Genomic DNA, 21,530 nt, shown 5'->3' with positions numbered 1-21,530 from the left:
GTGATAAGAGTAAAAGTGATGAAAATTTTTTTTAAAGGGACAGTGCAAAAAAAGAATTTTCATTTCGATGCACCGCTATTTAAAGATATTATACCTGCCCAGGTGAAAGGGAAAAGCGTGGTTTGACCTAGCAATATGGGTCAAACGAAGAGGTGAGAGCATAAGTGTGCCAGAGGTGGAGGAACACTGAAGGGTGCTGTGATTTTGCACATAGAAGTGTCGGATTCACATACGTAAGAGTTTAACCATTTAAGTGGAATTTGGGCACATAATGGACTTTTATGTACTGTATATGGGAGTCTTTATTACACATTATTGATGCACATATGTAGTTGAATATATGCACTTTTGTTTATTAGTTATAGTATCACTGCATTAGCACTGTAACATTAAGGAATTGCACGAGTATTTAGTTTGTACATATGGTATTTCTAATACGTATTGATTTATGATTGTTTTTTATGGTTGCACATGTGGGAATGCATTGAATGCCAGCAGCATTTGATATATATTGGAAATTGATATTTGCACTGAAGTTTTGTTAATCTTTTAATAATTTAATTAACTGTTCTTTTTTGGATCAATTCATTCTCAAGGTGATTGTAGCTGTATTAGAGCACCTGCAACAAAATCAATTGAGTACAGTCTGTGATACTCCTTCCTTCCTTTTTTTTTTTTTTTTTTTTTTTTTTTCACTCTCATCCAAATTTTTGGGACAAGGAATACTCTGTAAAAACCTGTCCTGAAAATGTGGATGTTAGTGCAAATAAAAAGTATCATGGACAGTACTCAGCTGTTTTTGATCATTTCAGTTTAATGCTGAGCAAGGGGCAAGTGGGTACAAAAATTAAGATTTCTGATCATGGACTTGTAGAGGTATAATGACACCAGTTATCTTCAGTTCCCTTTGCTTTCTGCATATGGAGCCCTTTACTGTATACCACTTATGTGTTGTAAGAACATTCCTCAAAGCTTTTCCGAAGATGCTGGGTAGGGATGAGTGAATCAGACAAAGTTTAGTTGAAGTTCGTAGGAGGCGTAACGTTTTCTTTCTGACCCTCTTCAAGGTCAGTTTGCACACACAGCATGGGTAGCTGGGCACTGCCATGGGAAGACATGTAGCAATGCCCTAAAAAAATGTAGTAATACCATTCAGGTGGAGAGGATATTCTAATGCAACATTAAAAATACACAGTCCCTAAAATAACATACGTGGGGGTAACTTAAAGCTACACATTAAGTTACGGGGAACAGTATGGTTTAACTTTCTTTTTAAAATTCATAGAAGACCCTTATTCAGGCATGCAGCCTTAGTGGGTATGAAAAGGAGGACAGCTAATGAGTGACACCACCCATCCCTTTCCTCCCCGAATTTTACCAGGCCACATGCCTTTCACCATTGAGACAGTACCTTGCAAGGACACCTTGTCCTGAGACAAGGGCCCTCTCCTCACATCTTGTCCCCAAAAGGATGTGGGGTTTTGCCAGGGTGGAGATGGGAGGATCTGAGCTGATCACCTGCAGCCCCATCACTTCTTGTCTGCTCTCAAGTGATAGCTTCAGGGGCCTTTCACACGAGCATTCCATATGTCCGTTTTTAATCTGTCCGTTTACGGATAAAAAACGGACACCCATGTATTTCTATGGACTAGTGGATGTAAACAGATAATCATCTGTTTACATCCGTTGATGTCCGCATCCATTAACATCCTTTTTTTTTTTAACGGAAGAAAACCATATTTTTCTTCCGTCAAAAAAAAACAAGGAACGGATGAAAACCGGATGTAAATGGACATACGGTCTGTTTTTGCATTGGTAAAAGATGTAAAAAATTTATGTTAAAACTGACAAACTGCTGAAAAAACTAATGTAAACTCATGAAAATCTGATGTAAACTGATCAGTCTTTTCTTTGAAAAAAGTGACTGAACTGGTGAAAAATACAGATTGCCCATGTGAAAGGACCATTACACTAGGTGTGCACCTAAGCGGTTTCTGCAGCATTTTGCAGAAACACAGTACAGTCCATTTAACATGATTTCCTATGGGACATGTTCATATCTCTGCGTTTTCACCCATTGCGTTTTTTGGAAAGAGTCATAGACTTTTTTGAACGCAAAAAGTTGCGGTTTTGGTTCTATAGACTTAAATGGAAATGCTGCAGAAAAGCATGTAGTGTGTTTTTGCCACCTCTTTGATGCATTTTAAATCTGCCTATCAACAAAAAAAATAAAAATGGGGAAAAAAACTCTCGCAAAACGTGTAAAAAAACGCAATGCAGAAACGGCTCAAACGTAACCTGCATAGGTGTGAACCTAGCCTTAAGGTATTTCTCAGAGCGTGTTTCCTCATGCAACCATGGTGGGCAAGGTGGGGAAGGGGTACTTTCTACCTCGTTCAATCAACAACTGTTTTGTATTCTTTGAGAAAATGTAAAGCAATCTCTCTGAATGGTACCTAAGCTGAGATGGCAACAACCCCCCCGAACTCACAATGCAGAAGAGCTGCCGCTTGGAATGGGATGCGCAAGCTATTGGAGAGCACTGGAGTAGCATTGTCTGCTACAGTGATTTCCACCTTCTAGGGGGACACACTGGTATACTTAGTACATTGGTCCAAGCCAGAATTATTCTTTAAAAATGAACATGTGATATTAATTGTAGTGTTCAGACTACAGGACATGTTTTGTACATCTTATTTAGCCAGCTGGCGTTTACTCATAGTAAATCCAAAGATGGCATAAAATCAGGGGTCTTATTTGTTAATTTGCCTAAAGTAAAAATGGTCCCCATAGCAACAATTCAGCATTAAACTGGTTTCTTTCCAGAACAGTCTTTCTGAACTATTTTGCCCTGGAGGAACCCTTGAAAAGAGTTTAATATCTTGGGAAACCCCTGAGATTATTTTCTTCTTTACAGCTCGTATTGCATTTGTGTGATCAGTAAGATACCACAAGAAATGTGTTTTATACCGTATGTGTGGACATATCAATAAGAAACGATAACCATGTGGCTCAATGCACACTAGCAGTTTTTTAAGCTCCTAGAAACTATTATCAGCATATTTTTTTTTTTAGAATCTAAATAGTGTTATCCTATGTCTCCATGCACACTACTTTAGGCTATTAGCATTTTTTGAGCTTCAGTGTCTAGGAGCAGAAAAACAATTGTTTTCTATAGTTTTTTTGAGCGTTTTTCTAGCTGAAAAAAAACGCAAAACACTCCTAACAGCTTTTTTTTCCCCCTCTATATGTACTGTAAAAACGCTAATATAAAATGTTAAAATTCCCAATTGCATTATTGTTCAGCTCAAAACTCGGATTGCATTAGTCTTTAGTGCCTTGGTGGCCAAAATGCAGTCCGCAGGCCCTCAGAATGAGGCCAGCAAGCTATTGGGCACCAGGTGGAGAATGGTGAAGGGGGGGGGGGTGACTTTTCATGGTCACTTACCACCCATGCAGGGGAGAATGGGGGGGCGTTTAAACTTTACTGCCACTGACCATAATGCAGAGGGGTTGGGGGGATAAAAGTTTACTGCCAGTGACCACCAATGTGCAGAGGAATTAATCATATTGACACCAGTGGAATGTGGAGAGGAATTAGTAGTATTGACACCAGTGCTGGGGGCTGTTTTTGCACTCACTGACAGGAATGCTGTGGGTTTTTATTGCATCCACTAACAACCAAATCTTGGGGCTTATTATTGCATCCACTGGCACCAGTGTTGCTTTTTTTATTGCACCCACACCAATGTTGGCAGTTATTATTACACTCATTAACACCAATGATGGCGGTTATTGTGTCCACTGACACCAATTCTGGGGGTTATTGTACTCCAAAGTCTTCAGTGTACATTGCAATAGGCTGCAGAAAATGCAGCAGGACTGAAATTTTGGGCATTGAGGTGCGTTCTGGTCCATTCATTTTGAATGGGCTACCTAACTTGAAGCAGTGCACCCCAATGCATGAAAATGTGTTGCTATTGTGCAGCCCTCTGGAAGTGTCAGGGGCCACACTTGAGGCCTGCTGTAATTTTCAAGTTGAGTGAAATTGGTTTTGTGCAAATTTCACATTTTATTAATTGTGTTCAATGTCCTGTGTAGGGCCGTATTGTGAAAAATATTGCAGGGAGGTGAACATTTATTTCTCAAGTTTATGGAGGAGGACTTGACATTGCAGCAAGGAATGGTGTGTGTGTATATGTGTGTGTACATGTATACGTGTGTGTATTTATGAATATATACATATATGTGTGTATGTATGTATGTGTGTGTGTATATATATATATATATATATATATTACAGTTGCAAGAAAAAGTATGTGAACCCCTTGGGATTACGTGGAGTTTTGCATGAATTGGGCATAAAATGTGCTCTGAACGTCATCTAAGTCACAACAATAGAAGAACACAGTCTGCTGAACATAATACTACACAAACATTAGATGTTGCCATGGTTTAATTGCGCATAACATGTAAACATTCACAGTGCAGGGAGGAAAAAGTATGTGAGGCCCTAGCTTAATGACTTCTCCCAGAGCTAATTGGAGCCAGGAGTGAGCCAACCTTGACTCCAATCAGTGTGATGATATTGGATGTGTTGCTGACAGCTGTCCTGCCCTTAAAAAACACACACCTGTTTTGGGTTTACTGGTTTCAAGAAGCACTGTCTGATGTGAACCATGCCTCGCAGAAAAGAGCTCTCAGAAGACCTACGATCAAGAATTGTTGACTTGCATGAAGCTGGAAAGGGTTACAAAAGTATCTCCAAAAGCCTTGATGTTCATGTGTCCACGGTAAGACAGACTGTCTACAAATGAAGAAAGCTTAGCACTGTTGCTACTCTCCCTAGGCGTGGTCGTCCTGTAAAAATGACTGCAAGAGCTCAGCGCAGAATGCTGCATGAGGTAAAGAAGAATCCCAGAGTGTCAGCTAAAGACCTACAGAAATCTCTGGCACATGCTAACATTTTTGTTGACACATCTACAATAAGGAAAACATTAAACAAGAATGGAGTACATGGGAGGACACCACGGAGGAAGCCATTGCTGTCCAAAAAGAAGATTGCAGCACGTTTGAAGTTTGCAAAAGAGCACCTGGATGTTCCACAGCACTACTGGCAAAATATACTGTGGACAGATGAAACCAAGATTGAGTTGTTTGGGAAGAACACACAACACTATGTGTGGAGAAAAAAAGGCACAGCACACCAACATCAAAACCTCATCCCCACTGTAAAACATGGCGGAGGGAGCATCATGGTTTGGGGCTGCTTTGCTGCCTCAGGGCCTGGACAGATTGTTGTCATGGATGGGAAAATGAATTCCAGAGTTTATCAAGACATTTTGCAGGAAAACGTACGACCATCTGTCCGCCAACTGAAGCTCCGCAGAGGATGGGTGATGCAACAGGACAATGACCCAAAGCATACAAGTAATTCAACAAAACAATGGCTGCAACAGCACAGAATACGCCTTCTGGAGTGGCCCAGTCAGAGTCCTGACCTCAACCCCATTGAAATGCTGTGGCATGACCTTAAGAGAGCGATTCACACCAGACATCCCAAGAATATTGCTACACTGAAACAGTTTTGTAAAGAGGAGTGGTCCAAAATGACTCCAGATCGTTGTGCAGGTCTGATCTGCAACTACAGGAAACGTTTGGTTGAGGTTATTGCTGCCAAAGGATGGTCAACCAGTTATTAAGTCCAAAGGTTCACATACTTTTTCCTCCCTGCACTGTGAATGTTTACATGTTATGTGCAATTAAACCATGGCAACATCTAATGTTTGTGTCGTATTATGTTCAGCAGACTGTGTTCTTCTATTGTTGTGACTTAGATGACGTTCAGAGCACATTTTATGCCCAATTCATGCAAAACTCCACGTAATCCCAAGGGGTTCACATACTTTTTCTTGCAACTGTGTATGTGTATATATATATATATATATATATAATGTGTGAAAGCAAATCTCACACATTTATATTAACATTTATTATTTATTGAGGACACCCTTAGGGCACAAGTCTTTAGTATTATGCCCGTTATCTCAGGATGCTTGTGGTGGTTCCTGTGGATTGATTTATACATTACCTCCAAATGCCATTATGGCAATTTCCATTGCTGGATGGAGATATAAAAGATACTCGGTAGATCGATAGAATAGTAAACTAATAAACACAGGAGCACTTGCCTATTAATCCCTTCTTACCTGGATTTAGCAGCAGCTTTTTCATGGACAGGACATGTGGTCTCTTCTCTCCTCCCTCCTCCTGTGGTTTTCAACCCAACAACCCAGAGACAAGTACGTCCATAATATGTCAGCATCCCAGGCATTTACAAATACAGACCGTAGAGAACAGGAGATTCCTATATGTGTTTCTGCATTTTTGTAAGTCAGCCTTTTACCAACTTTTTTTTTACCCCAGAGGAACCCTTAAAATAATTTTCAGGTCTTGCGGAACCCTTGCTAAAACCATTCATTGGGGGATAGTGGGAACAATGCCCCTTACATTGATGGTCCGTGAGAAGAATGTCCTTTTTTACAGTGGTGGTAAAAATTACCCCTTTTTACAGAACACTGAAAAAATAATCGATGTCATGGGACTGGCTCCTACAAGTGGCATTGGCTGGGAACTACATAGACACCATCAAATGGGAGGGAAATCTCTGGAGGAACCTAAGTTGGGAATGGCTGCTCTAGGTAGTCTTGTGTTAGCAAATCACATGTTTGAGCAGTGTGATTCAGCGAAGTAGTAAAAATAAGTCTTATAAGATTATTATAAAGTGATGCACTTCATTTACAAATATGTCCTACAGACGTGCTGAATATGAGCTCTCTAAGCCCTCGGTCACATCAAAGCCGATTTTGAAACCGTGCGACTTACAGCGAAGTTGCACGATTTCAAAATCTGGTGACGTGCCAATTTCAGTTGCGATTTGCAAGACATCTGACACAGATGTCTATACAAATCGCACCAAAAGTAGTACATATACTGCTTTAGACCAAGTCGGAACCGCACCAATATGATCGCTCTAATAGCGGTCAATAGGGTGCGACTTGGCATACGGTTTTCAAGTCGCATGACATGCAAATCTTATGCCAAATTGCACCAGATGTGACCGGGGTGTAAAACTAGATTTACATTTTTTATGTTTGTTCAGTTTGCAGTTTGTTTTGTATATGGCTATATTTACACGTATGTTTAGGTGCAGTTCTTTGTGGTGTCCAGGAAAACCTTTCAAAGGGCTGAAAACATACCTAGAACATGCTGCGCCACATGAAAAGTACAAAGGTGTGAATGTAGTGTAATGAGCTATTTTAGGCCAGGGAGAGGCTGTCTGTTTATCATTTGCTTGGACTGCTATCAGGAAGTTAGCCATGTGTAGAAATACTTCTCTCTAGGTCTAGAGGTTTCCCTTTTGAGGTCTTCATTTCTGATAAGCCTGTTAATCATTTGACTCATCTCTGAATTTTGCTGACAGCTCTTGAATACACACAAGCCAAGAAATGACAGATTCTGTTTCAACAACTTTTGACATGTATTGACATCTTTTATCCATCTGCCGAATCATTTTTGTTTTCCATGTCCAAAATTATTTCCAGACTGAAAACTGATACAATGGCAACAATACACTCGACAGGAAATAACAGAGGAGCCTGCACAAGAACATAGTTTGATCATAAATAGTCTTCATTTTTTTATGACGTGTTATTTTTAGATGTCTTCCTCTGTTGATGAAGCATTTCAGATGATAAAATAGATTCTGCCATAATTCCTGTTTATATTAAGGGGTTTCATAACTAATTGAATAGTAAATGTAATTCCAGAGCCTTCATTTTTTTAAATTTAAATATTTATACATTTTTCAGATAAACAAGTTATACAAACATATTCATTAAAACCTTAGCTTTTTATAAAAACATTTTATTGTTTCATCCCCCCCCCCCCCCCAATTCAATCCCTGACCCCTTCTGCTCTGCATTTTCCTGGTCAGTTCTGGACATCGTAATCCCTATAAAAGAAGAACAAAATATGTTTCCATATTATTCTATGTTAATCCCTCATAACCTCTAAGGCTAGCCTTGACTTTTTGAATTCCTCCCATTTGTTCCATCTTGTATGGTGACTCTCCATTTTATATTCATTCAAATTATAAAGTTCCTCCAATTTACATATTTGATCCACCCTATCCACCCAGTCTTTTCTTTTCGGCATCTCCTGTCTCCTCCAATACTTGGGTATCAGTCCCTTTGCTGCATTCAAATAGTACAATAAACCAGATTCTTTGTATTTTTTAACTGAAAGCTTAGTACTATGAAAAAGGCAAATATCTGGGTCTACTAGAATATCAACCTGTAATTTTCTGAATGAAGCTTACTATTTTCCCCCAATACTCTTGTATTTTAGAACACTCCCACCATATGTGATACATTGTGCCTCTACCTCCACATCCACGCCAACATAAAGGTGAATTATCTCCACTCAATCTGTGAGCCACACTCGGTGTGATATACCATCTTGCCAAACACTTATAATTAATTTCTACCTCCTGCATATTTATATTTCCGTGGATTATTCTATACATTTTCCTCTGTTTTTCTGCATCTATTGTAACTCCTATTTCTCTTTCCCATTTTTTTATATATGGAGGACTTATATCTACGTTTATTTCAGTGAGAATCTTCTATAATTTAGAGGTTCCGTGTTTCCCATCTCCAGAGCCTTAATAAATGGAGTAGTTTGTTTTTTTTGTGGTTAGCATTGTTAGCTTGTAGCGATAGGCCGCCAGTCTTGGTCCACTGTATAAAGCCTGTATGTGCTTTCTGCATTTGCATATATTTTCTCAGAACTCTTAGCCTCAGTTCACGTATATGTGAATTCGGATGTATTTTGAACCACACCGATGCACATGACATGTAAAATGAAACACTTTTATGCGGAGCCTGTTCATATTTATGCGGGACGGCCCCAGTGTGATTTTAAAAAGGACGCTGTGCGAATTTATTTTATTTTTTAATTTTTTTTCAGTGTGGGGTGGGTGCGATTTCCAATCTGATACACTTTAACAATTTTCATTGAAATCGCACTTGAACGGCAAGTACAAAATTGCACCGTAACGGCCTTTAAAATTGCACTGCATCCAGGCCTGCATATATGTGAACCCAGGCTCACATTTTTGTTGCACATTCAAAAATAGAAGTAAATTATTTTCATTAGCCAAAGTGTGCCTATTGATACAAATAACTTCTGTCTATTAATAAATATTGCTGCCTTGATTAGTGATTAATGATGGTGTATGTGTATGTTGTGTAGTGTTTATTATACAGATTGAAGCAGCCTGTGGAGAATTTCATATAAGCAGAGTGTACAGAGGAGGCAGTCTACCATTCACCCTAACACACCATCAACTCCAACGTACTCCGCATACCATCATGAACCCCAATATTGGCACACAATACCATGCACCCCCGTATGCTACATGTAATTCCCACACATCATTTGCTTGACGTCCCTATTGTTGACCCTTTTACACTACACTGTCACCCCCTGGGTTTTTGCTTTAATATAGCTATGAGATAAGCCTTTGTGTTTTCAAGATTGTGGTGGTGTCATTAGAATATAAACTCCACTGAGCCAGGTGCACATGTGAATTGTACATTTGTCTCTGTAGTATTTGTCAGTAATGTATATATGACCAGCTTTTCTCAACCTTTTCAACACAGAGGAACCCTTGAAATAACTTTCCGGTCTCAGGGAACCCCTGCTAAATATTACTATATCTACAATTCATGATACATTAGTGTAAAGTTCAGTGGGAAGAATGCTGTTGACACTTGTGGTCATTGGGAAGAATCACCCCCTTACAGATGGCTAAAGAGATCATTGGTGTCAGTGGCAGAAATTACTCATTGCTCAAGGAACCCCTAACAACTTCCTGGAGGAATTCTGGTTGAGAAACCCTGCAGTAGACTGACAACTTGTGATAAAATATTGTAGTCCCACAAATGATGCTTTGATACCCTCAGTTGAATATTTTTTCTAAAATCCATTTTCCTCTTTTTTTTTCAGGTGATTGCACTGGATCTGGAGGCACTGTATCCAACATTAGTATATTCTTCAGTGTGTGGAGCCTGCCCCCACACCCGTAACCTGCCAAACCACGGCCTTTACCTGCGTGTTCCGGTGTTTCCCGTGCGACCCTTCCTGCGGTAGCGCCTCGTGGGCCACTCCAGAATTTACTCAGCGCTCAGTGGCCCCAATGGTGAAAATGACAAGGTCCAAAACATTTCAGGCATACCTGCCCTCTTGCCATAGAACATACAGTTGCATCCATTGCAGAGCTCATCTTGCAAATCACGATGAGCTTATTTCAAAGGTAGGATGCCTTGCTTTTCAACTTCAAAGCTAAAACTATTGTTCCCTCCTATGTTGTTTGTATTCCTAGATGCTTATAGAGAAATTAGGAGGTTTGGTTAGGATCACTTTAAGCAGAAAGTTGAACACCTTTAATTTAATTTTATACAGTGCCTTGAAAAAGTATTTATACGCCTTGAAATTCTCCACATTTCGTCATGTTACAACCAAAAACGTAAATGTATTTTATTAGGATTTTTATGTGATAGACCAACATAATTGTGATGTGGAAGGAAAATGATAAATGGTTTTCAACCTTTTTTACAAACAAATATCTAGAGAATGTGACGTACATTTGTATTCAGCCCCCCGGAGTCAATACTTTGTAGAACCACCTTTCGCTGCAATTACAGCTGCAAGTCTTTTTGGAGATGTCTCTACCAGCTTTTCACATCTAGAGAGTGACATTTTTGTCCATTCTTCTTTACAAAATAGCTAAAGCTCTGTCAGATTGGATGGAGAGCATCTGTGAGCAACAATTTTCAAGTGTTGCCACAGATTCTCAGTTGGATTTAGGTCTGGACTGGATCATTCTAACACATGAATATGCTTTGATCTAAACAATTTAATTGTAGCTCTGGCTGTAGGTTTAGGGTCATTGTTTTGCTGGAAAGTGAACCTCCACCCCAGTCTCAAGTCTTTTGCAGGCTCTAACAGGTTTTCATCTAAAATGCCCTGTATTTGCCTCCATCCATCTTCCCATCAACTCTGACCAGCTTCTCTGTCCCTGCTGAAGAAAAGCATCACCACAACATGATGCTGCCACCACCATGTTTCACGGTGGGGATGGTGTGTTCAGGGTGATGTGCAGTGTTAGTTTTCCGCCACATATAGCATTTTTGCTTTTAGGCCAAATTGTTCAATTGTGGTCTCATCTGACCAGAGCACCTTCTTCCACATGTTAGCTGTGTCTCCCACATGGCTTCTCGCAAACTGCAAATAGGACTTCTTATGGCTTTTTTTCAACAATGGCTTTGCCACTCTTCCATAAAGGCTAGATTTGTGGAGTGCACAACAAATAGTTGTCCTGTGGACAGATTCTCTCACCTGAGCTGTGGATCTCTGCAGCTCCTCCAGAGTTACCATGGGTCATGGGTCTCTTGGCTTCTTTGATTAATGTTCTCCTTGCCCAGCCTGTCAGTTTAGGTGGACGGCCATGTCTTGGTAGGTTTACAGTTGTGCCATACTCTTTCCCTTTTCGGATGATGGATTGAACAGTGCTCTGTCAGATGTTCAAAGCTTGGGATATTTTTCTATATCCTAACCCTGCTTTTAAACTTCTCCACGACATTATCCCTGACCTGTCTGGTGTGTTCCTCCTAAGGGCTTCACAGAACAGCTGTATTTATGCTGAGATTATATTACACACAGGTGGACTCTATTTACCAATTAGGTGACCTCTGAAGGCAGTTGGTTTCACCAGATTTTAGTTAGGGGTATAAGAGTAAAGGGGGCTGAATACAAATGCACTCTGTGCTTTTCAGATATTTATTTGTAAAAAATTTTGAAAGCCATTTATAATTTTCCTTCCACTTCACAATTAATGTGCCACTGTGTTTTGGTCTATCACATAATATCCCAAAAAATACATTTACGTTTTAAAGGGTTATGGTATGAAGTTTTATGATATTTGATTTATGTCATATTGGAAGCACTTCACCAATATTTGATTTTGATTCCTCAACACAGTGGATGGACTGCACAGTTGGGTGGTAGCTACTTTCATGATTCAATTGGACTTCAAGGCACTGTATGTTCAGTCATTGGGAATATCACTTCTGGGAACTGTATAACAAGTAACCCAAAATAACATGTAGTGCATTGTGTATGAACGTATCCGATGGTTGAATGAGGTAGTAGAGGCTGAAAAAAGAACAGCTGATACAGTGGGGCAAAAAAGTATTTAGTCAGCCACCAATTGTGCAAGTTCTCCCACTTAAAAAGATGAGAGAGGCCTGCAATTGGCATCATAGGTAGACCTCAACTATGAGAGACAAAATGAGAAAAAAAAATCCAGACAATCACATTGGCTGATTTGGAAAGAATTTATTTGCAAATTATGGTGGAAAATAAGTATTTGGTCAATATGAAAAGTTCATCTCAATACTTTGTTATATATCCTTTGTTGGCAATGACAGAGGTCAAACGTTTCCTGTAAGTCTTCACAAGGTTGGCACACACTGTTGCTGGTATGTTGGCCCATTCCTCCATGCAGATCTCCTCTAGAGCAGTGATGTTTTGGGGCTATCGCTGGGCAACACAGGTTTTCCTGGGGGTTGAGATCTGGAGACTGGCTAGGCCACTCCAGGACCTTGAAATGCTTCTTACGAAGCCACTCCTTTGTTGCCCGGGCGGTATGTTTGGGATCATTGTCATGTTGGAAGACCCAACCACGTTTCATCTTCAATGCCCTTGCTGATGGAAGGAGGTTTGCACTCAAAATCTCACGATACATGGCCCCATTCATTCTGTCCTGTACATGGATCAGTCGTCCTGGTCCCTTTGCGGAGAAACCGCCCCACAGCATGATGTTGCCACCCCCATGCTTCACAGTAGGTATGGTGTTCTTTGGATGCAACTCAGCATTCTTTCTCTCCCAAACACGACGAGTTGTGTTTCTACAAAATAGTTCTATTTTGGTTTCATCTGACCATATGACATTCTCCCAATCCTCTTCTGGATCATCCAAATGCTCTCTAGCAAACTTCAGACGGGCCCGGACATGTACTGACTTAAGCAGGGGGACACGTCTGGCACTGCAGGATCTGAGTCCCTGGCGGCGTAGTGTGTTACTGATGGTAGTCTTTGTTACGTTGGTTCCAGCTCTCTGCAGGTCATTCACTAGGTCCCCCCGTGGGGTCCTCGGATTTTTGCTCACCGTTCTTGTGATCATTTTGACCCCACGGGGTGAGATCTTGCGTGGAGCCCCAGATCGAGGGAGATTATCAGTGGTCTTGTATGTCTTCCATTTTCTAATTATTGCTCCCACAGTTGATTTGTTCACACCAAGCTGCTTGCCTATTGCAGATTCGGTCTTCCCAGCCTGGTGCAGGTCTACAATTTTCGTTTCTGGTGTCCTTTGACAGCTCTTTGGTCTTCACCATAGTGGAGTTTGGAGTGTGACTGTTTGAGGTTGTGGACAGGTGTCTTTTATACTGATAACAAGTTCAAACAGGTGACATTGATACAGGTAATGAGTGCAGGACAGAGGAGCCTCTTAAAGAAGAAGGTACAGGTCTGTGAGAGCCAGAAATCTTGCTTGTTTGTAGGTGACCAAATATTTTTTTTTCCACCATAATTTGCAAATAAATTCTTTCCAAATCAGCCAATGTGATTGTCTGGATTTGTTTTCTCATTTTGTCTCTCATAGTTGAGGTCTACCTATGATGACAATTACAGGCCTCTCTCATCTTTTTAAGTGGGAGAACTTGCACAATTGGTGGCTGACTAAATACTTTTTTGCCCCACTGTATGTCATCCTATATATTAATTCCAATTTACATGCATGTCTTGTTTAGCTGCTGCCAGAGAAAGCTGCCGCTTGCTATGGGTGCATTAATGAGAGCTCAGTGCTTAGGTGGGAAACACATATTGACACACATAGTGCAGCTCTGACCTGTCTCCGCTCTCTCCTCACTGGATTTGATTGACAACAGCTGGAGCCAATGGCTCATTTCATGTGAGAAGAGAAGGAGAGGGGAGAAGAGCAGCTGCAGATGGGGACAGCGCTGGATCGAGATCGGGCTCAGGTAAGTATTTAAAGTTGTCTAAAGGCTCAGAGTTTTTTACCATCATGTATTCTATGCATGAAGGTAAAAACCTTTGGTGTGCAGAGGTCCCCCCCAGCCCCCCAGTCCTTACATGAGCCCCCTCTGATCCAGCGGCATTCTCGACAGCCTCTGCTGTCTGGGGACTCTCATTGGCTGAGACAATTGGCTGTCGATCACAGCCAGTGAGCCAATGGGGGGAGAGCTGGGGGGTTGGGGGTGCGCGGCTACAGCTCTGTGTCTTATGGACGCATAGAGCAGCAGCTCAGGGATGAGCATGCAGCGGTGCCCCCAGGGCAAGCCACTTTCCATGGGGGCACTGCTCGAGGGGGAGGAGCCAGGAGCACTGGTGAGGACCCAAAAAGAAAAGGATCAGGGCTGCTCTGTGCAAAACCACTTCACAGAGCAGGTAGGTATAGACATGTTTGTTATTGAAAAAACAAAAAACAGCAAAGCTTTAGTGTCACTTTAAGGGGGGCTGGGGGAGCTGATCAGGTTTCTTGCCTTAATGCAGAGAATGCACTAGGGTAAAAAAAAAACAACCCTTCTGCCTTTTAGAACCATTTTAATACCATTGTAACTCAAAACAGTGGTGGGCACCAGGTCTAGAATAAAAGCCAACTTTGAATCAAAGCCAAGCCATAGTGTTCCTTTTACTAAAAGATGACCTTAAACCATACAGATAAAAATACAATAACTTTCACACTAATTCTTACTTAGAAAACAAATATAAATATACAAAGTGTTTGGGGTCGATTTACTAAACGCAAATAGACTGTGCACTTTTCAGAGTGCAGTTGCACTCCAGTTGCTCCAGAGCTTAATAAATGAGCAGAGGCTCTTCAGACTTCCATGATCCAATCATGTGCAAGCAAAAGTACTTTTTTTTCCAATCTTCGCTGCACGTGATTGGGTATTCCTGGATAGTTATCTCATTTACAAAGCTCTGGAGCAATTACACCTGCAAAATGCAACTGCACCTTGTATGGTGTACAGTCTATTTGCCTTTAGTAAATCAACCCCTATGTGTAGCAGAAACTCTGAAAAGTAACAGGTAGCTTTACTGTGATTCAAAGTTGGTTTTTGTTTTTGACCTGGTTCCCACCACTGTTCCGGTGTTCAGATTTTTTTTTAAAGAAAGTTTGCCTTTCTGAATATATTCATCAGTGTGGAATTTTGGGAATTGTAAGTTATTTTATTTATTATTTATTTATTTATCTAGTTTATATAGCGCCAAAGGGTTTGCTCAGCGCTGTACAATAGAGGGGGGGACAATACATGAAACAGTACAGTAACATCAAACAGCACACGAGGGGTAAGAGGGCCCTACTCTTTCGAACTTACAATCTAGGAGGGAGGGGGTAGTGGTACAGGAGGAAATGACTGTGGGGGATGGAGTGGTAGGAGGAGGGAAGGGCAGCGGCTGTTAGGTGAGGGTGGGGTAGGCTTCCCTGAAGAGGTGGGTTTTCAGGGAGCGCCTGAAGGTGAGGAGGGAAGGTGACAGTCTGGTGGATTGGGGTAGTGAGTTCCAGAGGATGGGGGAGGACCTGGAGAAGTCTTGCAGTCGTGCGTGGGAGGAGGAGACCAGGGAGCAAGATAGAAGGAGGTCCTGTGAAGAGTGAAGGGTACGGGTAGGGTGGTACCTGGGAATCAGGTCGGTGAGGTAGTTAGGGGCAGTCTTGTGAATGGCCTTATAGGTCAGGGTGAGCAATTTGAATTTAATGCGTTGGGCAATGGGAGCCAGTGGAGGGAGAGGCAGAGGGGGGTGGCAGAGGTGGAGCGGCTGGTGAGGTGGATGAGTCTGGCAGCTGAGTTCAGGATGATCTGAAGCGGGGAGAGTTTGCACTGGGGTAGGCCGGTGAGGAGGGAGTTGCAGTAGTCAAGGCGTGAGATAATCAGGGAGTGTACGAGTAGTTTAGTGGTGTCTGGGGTAAGGAAGGAGCGTATCTTGGCGATGTTCCGGTGTCCTTTCTGTAATCCATCCTCAAATCGCTATTTACATTTTGTTCAGTTGCAGCTTGTTGCCTATTGAAAGAACAGATTTACAAAGCCTGTTATTACACTGACCCTGTATAGAAATGAGTCCTATAATACATATTTTGTCTTTTTGGTGGGAGGTTTACATGACTTATCATTTCTAAGTTGGAGCTGTATGGGGGTCCTAGAACTATTCCTTTTACATAAACATCGCAAATATGGCCCTCCAAAAGACTGAAAATAATGTTGGCGTTCAGGATTCAAACTGTACAGTATCTCACTTTTTTTTATGTAGTAGCATGCAATGTCAAAACAATGTGTACATTAGTGACTTACAAGTTTTTATATGGCATTCGAGAACGAGAGAGCACAATGTTTGGAAATAGAACCAATGTTGTTTGGTTCACGACTGACAAAGTAAACATTGGTATGTGCAAACACTGCCAATGTTAAGGTGTCAAATATTTCAAGCAATATTAAACCCCCAAAATTAAAAAAAATTAATAATAAAATATTGCAGCTTACCATTTCTTAGATGCGGTATCTGCATTGTTTTCTTTGTTAGCCTTTTTTTTTTCTCTCTCTTATTTTCACCTGATGATCTGATCACTAAGTCTGCTATTTTCCTTCTTCGACAGATGAAGCTGTCCAGCAAAAGTGGCAGTTAGAGGGTTGTGACAAACCTATGTTTACCACTGGCAGACATGCTTACAATGGTTGGCTTTATTAATTTTATATAAATCCTTTATCCCAAACAGAAACCAAAAAAAAAAAGTTGCTGTAACGTTAGGCGTTAGGCTGACCATAATGTATACAATTTTCTTATACAATTTTCCTTTAGATTTACCAAGCAACTGCACCTTGTATAGTGTACAGTCTAATTGCCTTTAATAAATCAATCCCTATGTGTAGCAGAAACTCTGAAAAGGTTAAACCTAAATACTTTTCATTTGTATGCAGTCAGTCAGGCCCTTGCACTACATAGTTGAAGGTCATAGCCTAAAGGAAATTGAATAAGAAAAATGTATAACATATGGCAGGGCTTAATATTTCAAGTCTTGAGCTACTAGCCAGGGCTTCAGTTACTCGCCACCAGTTGCCCCACCCAACCCTTACCCTGCTACACCCCTAATTCTGCCCCCAAACACACCCTCATAAATTATTTCATGAAATGACACTGTTAAATGTTACCCACATTACATCAGGGCCTCCAATGTCCCCCTAAACACTCCATCATACTTAGACCATGTACCGCATACAACCTTAACCCCCCCCCCATAATCTTTCACTCACAAAACCATAACTCTACCAAGCATATCCTACCTACTATCCAACCCAGCAATACCTCAAATGCCCCATACACTACCACCCATAATAACCACATAATTCTGAACCTGACCAAACCACCCATACATGTAGGTTTACATAAAGACACATGTACATACACATACACACGCACACACACAGAGACACCTGTACACACACACAGACATGTACGTACATACACACACACACACACACACACACACACACATACAGACACATGTATACACACACGTACACATGTACAGATGCACATACATGTACATACACATACATACCTGTGCATACACAGAAATACACAAGCACAGACACATATACATACACACACATGTACAGACACATGTACACACACCCATACATGTACATACACGCAGACACATGTACAGATACACACACACAGACACATATACATGCATACAAAGACACACACACACAGATACATGTACGTACATACATACACGCACACACACACCCTATAAAAAGTTGCAGTAGTTTGTTACCTTCACTCACAGAGCCGGATACTGCGCTCTAGGGGGGGACAGAGAGCACAGCACACACTTCTTCCTTTGCTTTCACTTTGCCGAACTATTGAGTAGCCTGACGGCTCCCAGTGCAAATAACAGATCCAGCCCTGAGTTCTGAGCCTGCTCAGCAAGATGGCCCTGGGGACACACTTGCCCCCACCACCAGTCCACTCGCCAATGCGAGCTGGCGAGTGGAAATATCAAGGCCTGACATATGGCCAGCTTTATTTATTTATTTCAGGTACTTTATATAGCGCCGTCCATTTACGTAGCGCTTTACATATATATTGTACATTCACATCAATCCCTAACCCTCAAGATTAGCATATATTAGATGAACTTGACTGCCAAATTTAAGCCAAACTCCAGCTAACACTACCCTTTCCCCAGATTGACAATACTGTTGTTCAAGTCTGTGTGCCAAAAGACATTGTCCTGTGTACATTGGGAGCTGTGCAGCTGGTGCTATTCTGACCACATGCGTTACCACGTCTGCTGTTTCATCATGGACAGCGTGTTAGAACAAAGAGCAAACGTGAATGTCTTTTGGCACCCTGACTTATGAAGCTTGATGCTCCCTGTGACTGTGCATGCAACCTTGTGCTGCCATCTGTTGGAGTGTTACAAAGCTTGTCTTGAAATCTTTTGATACTGCCTCGTAGTATTAACAACATGAATTTGTTACATTTATTTAATGTAAAACTGTACTCTTGTTGATGAGAAAAACATCCTCCAGGTCACTTTTACCTGCTGCAATGATTGTGACAAATATACCTGCAGATTCTACCTACCTCTGTTCTGTAGTTCCTCAAGCTTGGGTTTATTGGGAGGGTCATCCTGCTATAATTATGCAATCAATTCCACTGTGTAAATGTGCTGCCAGTATAACTGCCGTAAATGTAAGGACAATATTGGGAATGGCTCAAATTTTGCCTCAAGCTCTGTGCAGGCTCCCTCTTTAAGAACTATAGAGGGTGGTGTTTTGATCCTGAGAATATGACACATGACCTTCATTTATTGGGATTCAAAGCCTTTCAAAAAAATCAAAAAGGAATCAACATCCACAAGGACTTGGCAAGCAAATGGGAAGCTTGCTCAAGATAAATGCTGGGATGGAAGTTAGAGCCACTCAATATGTAGGCTGTATATCTATGGAGTCAGTTAAAATGCAAAATTGTCATGCCTGAGTGCAGCATATATTTATCTGCATGATAATGCTATGCACATTTCTGAGCAAGGAAACATTTGCCTATAATGTATTTGTAAGGAAAAAGCCAATTTACAGTAAATAAGGTCTGTTACAGCTAGTCTTTGCAGGTCTTGTAACCCTAGATTGCTTAAAGTTTTGTGTACAGTGACATTTGTGTGCTATTCCATTTGGGAGAGTTGCATATGATCAACAGTATGATATTAACAACTTGCCCTCCAGAGGCATTTTTTGCGATAAGGCACTGCATTATTTTGACTGCCAATTGCGCGGTCATGCAACGCTGCACCCAGATGAAATTTATGTCCTCTTTTTTTTTTTTTTTTTTTTTTTTTTTTTTTTCCCCCCCCAACAAATGGAGCTTTATTTTGGTGGTATTTGATCGCCTCTGCGGTTTTTTTTTTTTTGTTTTGTTTTTTTGCGCTATAAACAAATAAAGAACGATTCATTTTTTTAAAAAAACTATATTTTTGATTTTTTACTATACAACATATCCAGTAAAAAAAATGTAAAAAAATAAAATTTCATCATAAATTTGGGGCAAAAAGGGTTGATCAAAGGGTTAACTGTGTGCTGTATGCTGTTTTATTATGTAAGCATGCTGCTTTGTATTGCTCTACTATGCAGAGCAATACAAAGCAGCATGCTGTTGCTGACAGGGGAGAGATCTGTATTGTTTACATACAGACCTCTCCGCTGTAAGTGTTCTTCAGTGATCGCTGGGTGCCGGAGGGGAATCTCCGGCCAGGACCTAGTGATCGACAGCTGTAGCCATCAATGGCGGCGCCCCCTACCTGGAAATGCAAAATCTCGTATATGTATGTGTATATATATATATATATATATATATATATATATATATATATACGTGATTTTGCACAGCCCTGTAGCAGTAGTTCTGCTATAGGGTGGTTGGAAAGCGGTTAAAGAAATACTGTACTTTTTTGTATTTAAACTAGCCTTGAGCTCCAACTATGTGTTGATTCCTGAGCACAGACTTTTCAAGGTTTGCTTGAGATAGATCATCAGTCTGCTGCAGACAAGAGGAAGCATTTCTTCAGTCTTTTTTTTTTTCTCTCTCTTTCATCACTTCGTCTGTTACTATAATTTTGCAAGTGAAAAGATGACGGGCAAATCTATGCAGAATAAAAAGGCTGCAGTAGCCTAGGCATCAGGATTTGCATGATTGTATCTTCTATGGGCCAGATTATGGCCAGGTTGAGCTTTGCTGATGCCCAAACAAAAGTGACACCGGCCTTTTGGGGATATAGGAAGATAAGCATTTTCAAGGGGAGTACAGGTATCACCTGACAAAGATAAGAATACATTCTTTTATACATGAACATGCATGCACATAACCTGAGAGATCAAGGCAACTAGGCTATTCACTTTACAAGGAAATTTGCCCCAGAGCTTAGTGAATGAGGTGAAGCTCTGTAGACGTCTATCATCTGCAAGCAAAAAATGCAGAGCGTTTTTATTTTTTTTGCATTTTCTTTGCATGAGGTTGGGTATCACCACAATTCACTAAGCTCTAGAGCAGTGATCTCCAAATTGTGGCCCAGAGGCCAGATGCGGCCCTTTGCTTGCTTTATCTGGCCCTTGGACACAAACAGTGGGTTTCCATTCCTTCTACTGACATCAGTAATGGTTCACTATTACTTCTCCTGATATCAATGATTGGCACTTGTCCTCCTCCTAATACCAGGGACTATTCCTGAGACTGACACCAACAATGGAGCACATTCCTCCCATTGGGACCAATTATAGGGCACTATTTCTTCCCCTTATACCAACAATTGGCACTATTCCTCCCACTAATACCAATAATGAAGCATTGTGTACTTCCATTGATGCCAAAATATTTGGCCACATTCCGGCCCCCAGAGAATCTGAAGGACAGTAAACTGGTCTTTTGTTTATAAAATTTGGAGTCCCCTGCTCTAGAGAAAATTCTCTTGCAAAATGGAGAGCCTAATTACCTTTAGTAAATCAACCTCAATATGTCTGATGCTTTACAAAGTAAGGCTGTGTCATAAAAAGCCAGTACTAACTTGTTTTAGTGCGTGAGTCTATACCTTCCTATAAAGAGATAAGCCTCTTCACAATTTCAGCTGTCTTAGCAATATTGCCTGTCCCCTGAGCAAAACTAGCTTGCAGCACTGAGCTTGCTTTGAACACTAGATGACTGCACTAGTTTTGCAGCTGAGAACTTTTGCAGTCCATTTCAAGTATCAAGTTTCTTAAGTAGTCTGACATTCCACTAAGGAATGGTGTCTCTGATGTGTTTTAACTCAATGATTACTAGTGAAAGTT

The 21,530-nt window shown here is 40.9% G+C and overlaps 1 protein-coding gene across 3 annotated transcripts in view; it reads left to right on the top strand.

The window, feature by feature from the left end:
* YPEL2 (yippee like 2) overlaps positions 1-21,530 on the top strand; it is a 199,712-nt gene that overhangs the window by 33,803 nt on the left and 144,379 nt on the right. For all 3 annotated transcript variants that reach the window (XM_089676670.1, XM_089676669.1, XM_089676668.1), the window contains one exon: positions 10,072-10,378. In XM_089676670.1, coding sequence (XP_089532796.1) covers positions 10,262-10,378 — 117 coding nt within the window. In that variant the 5' untranslated portion in view covers positions 10,072-10,261. The remainder of the gene's footprint in view (positions 1-10,071; positions 10,379-21,530) is intronic.

The sequence above is a fragment of the Staurois parvus genome, unplaced genomic scaffold (genome assembly GCF_062004578.1).
Source record: "Staurois parvus isolate SC_StPar_1 unplaced genomic scaffold, SC_StPar_1.0 ptg000172l, whole genome shotgun sequence".
Taxonomy (NCBI): domain Eukaryota; kingdom Metazoa; phylum Chordata; class Amphibia; order Anura; family Ranidae; genus Staurois; species Staurois parvus.
Note: the sequence above shows the minus strand (reverse complement) of the source record. Positions and strands in the feature narration are given on the sequence as shown.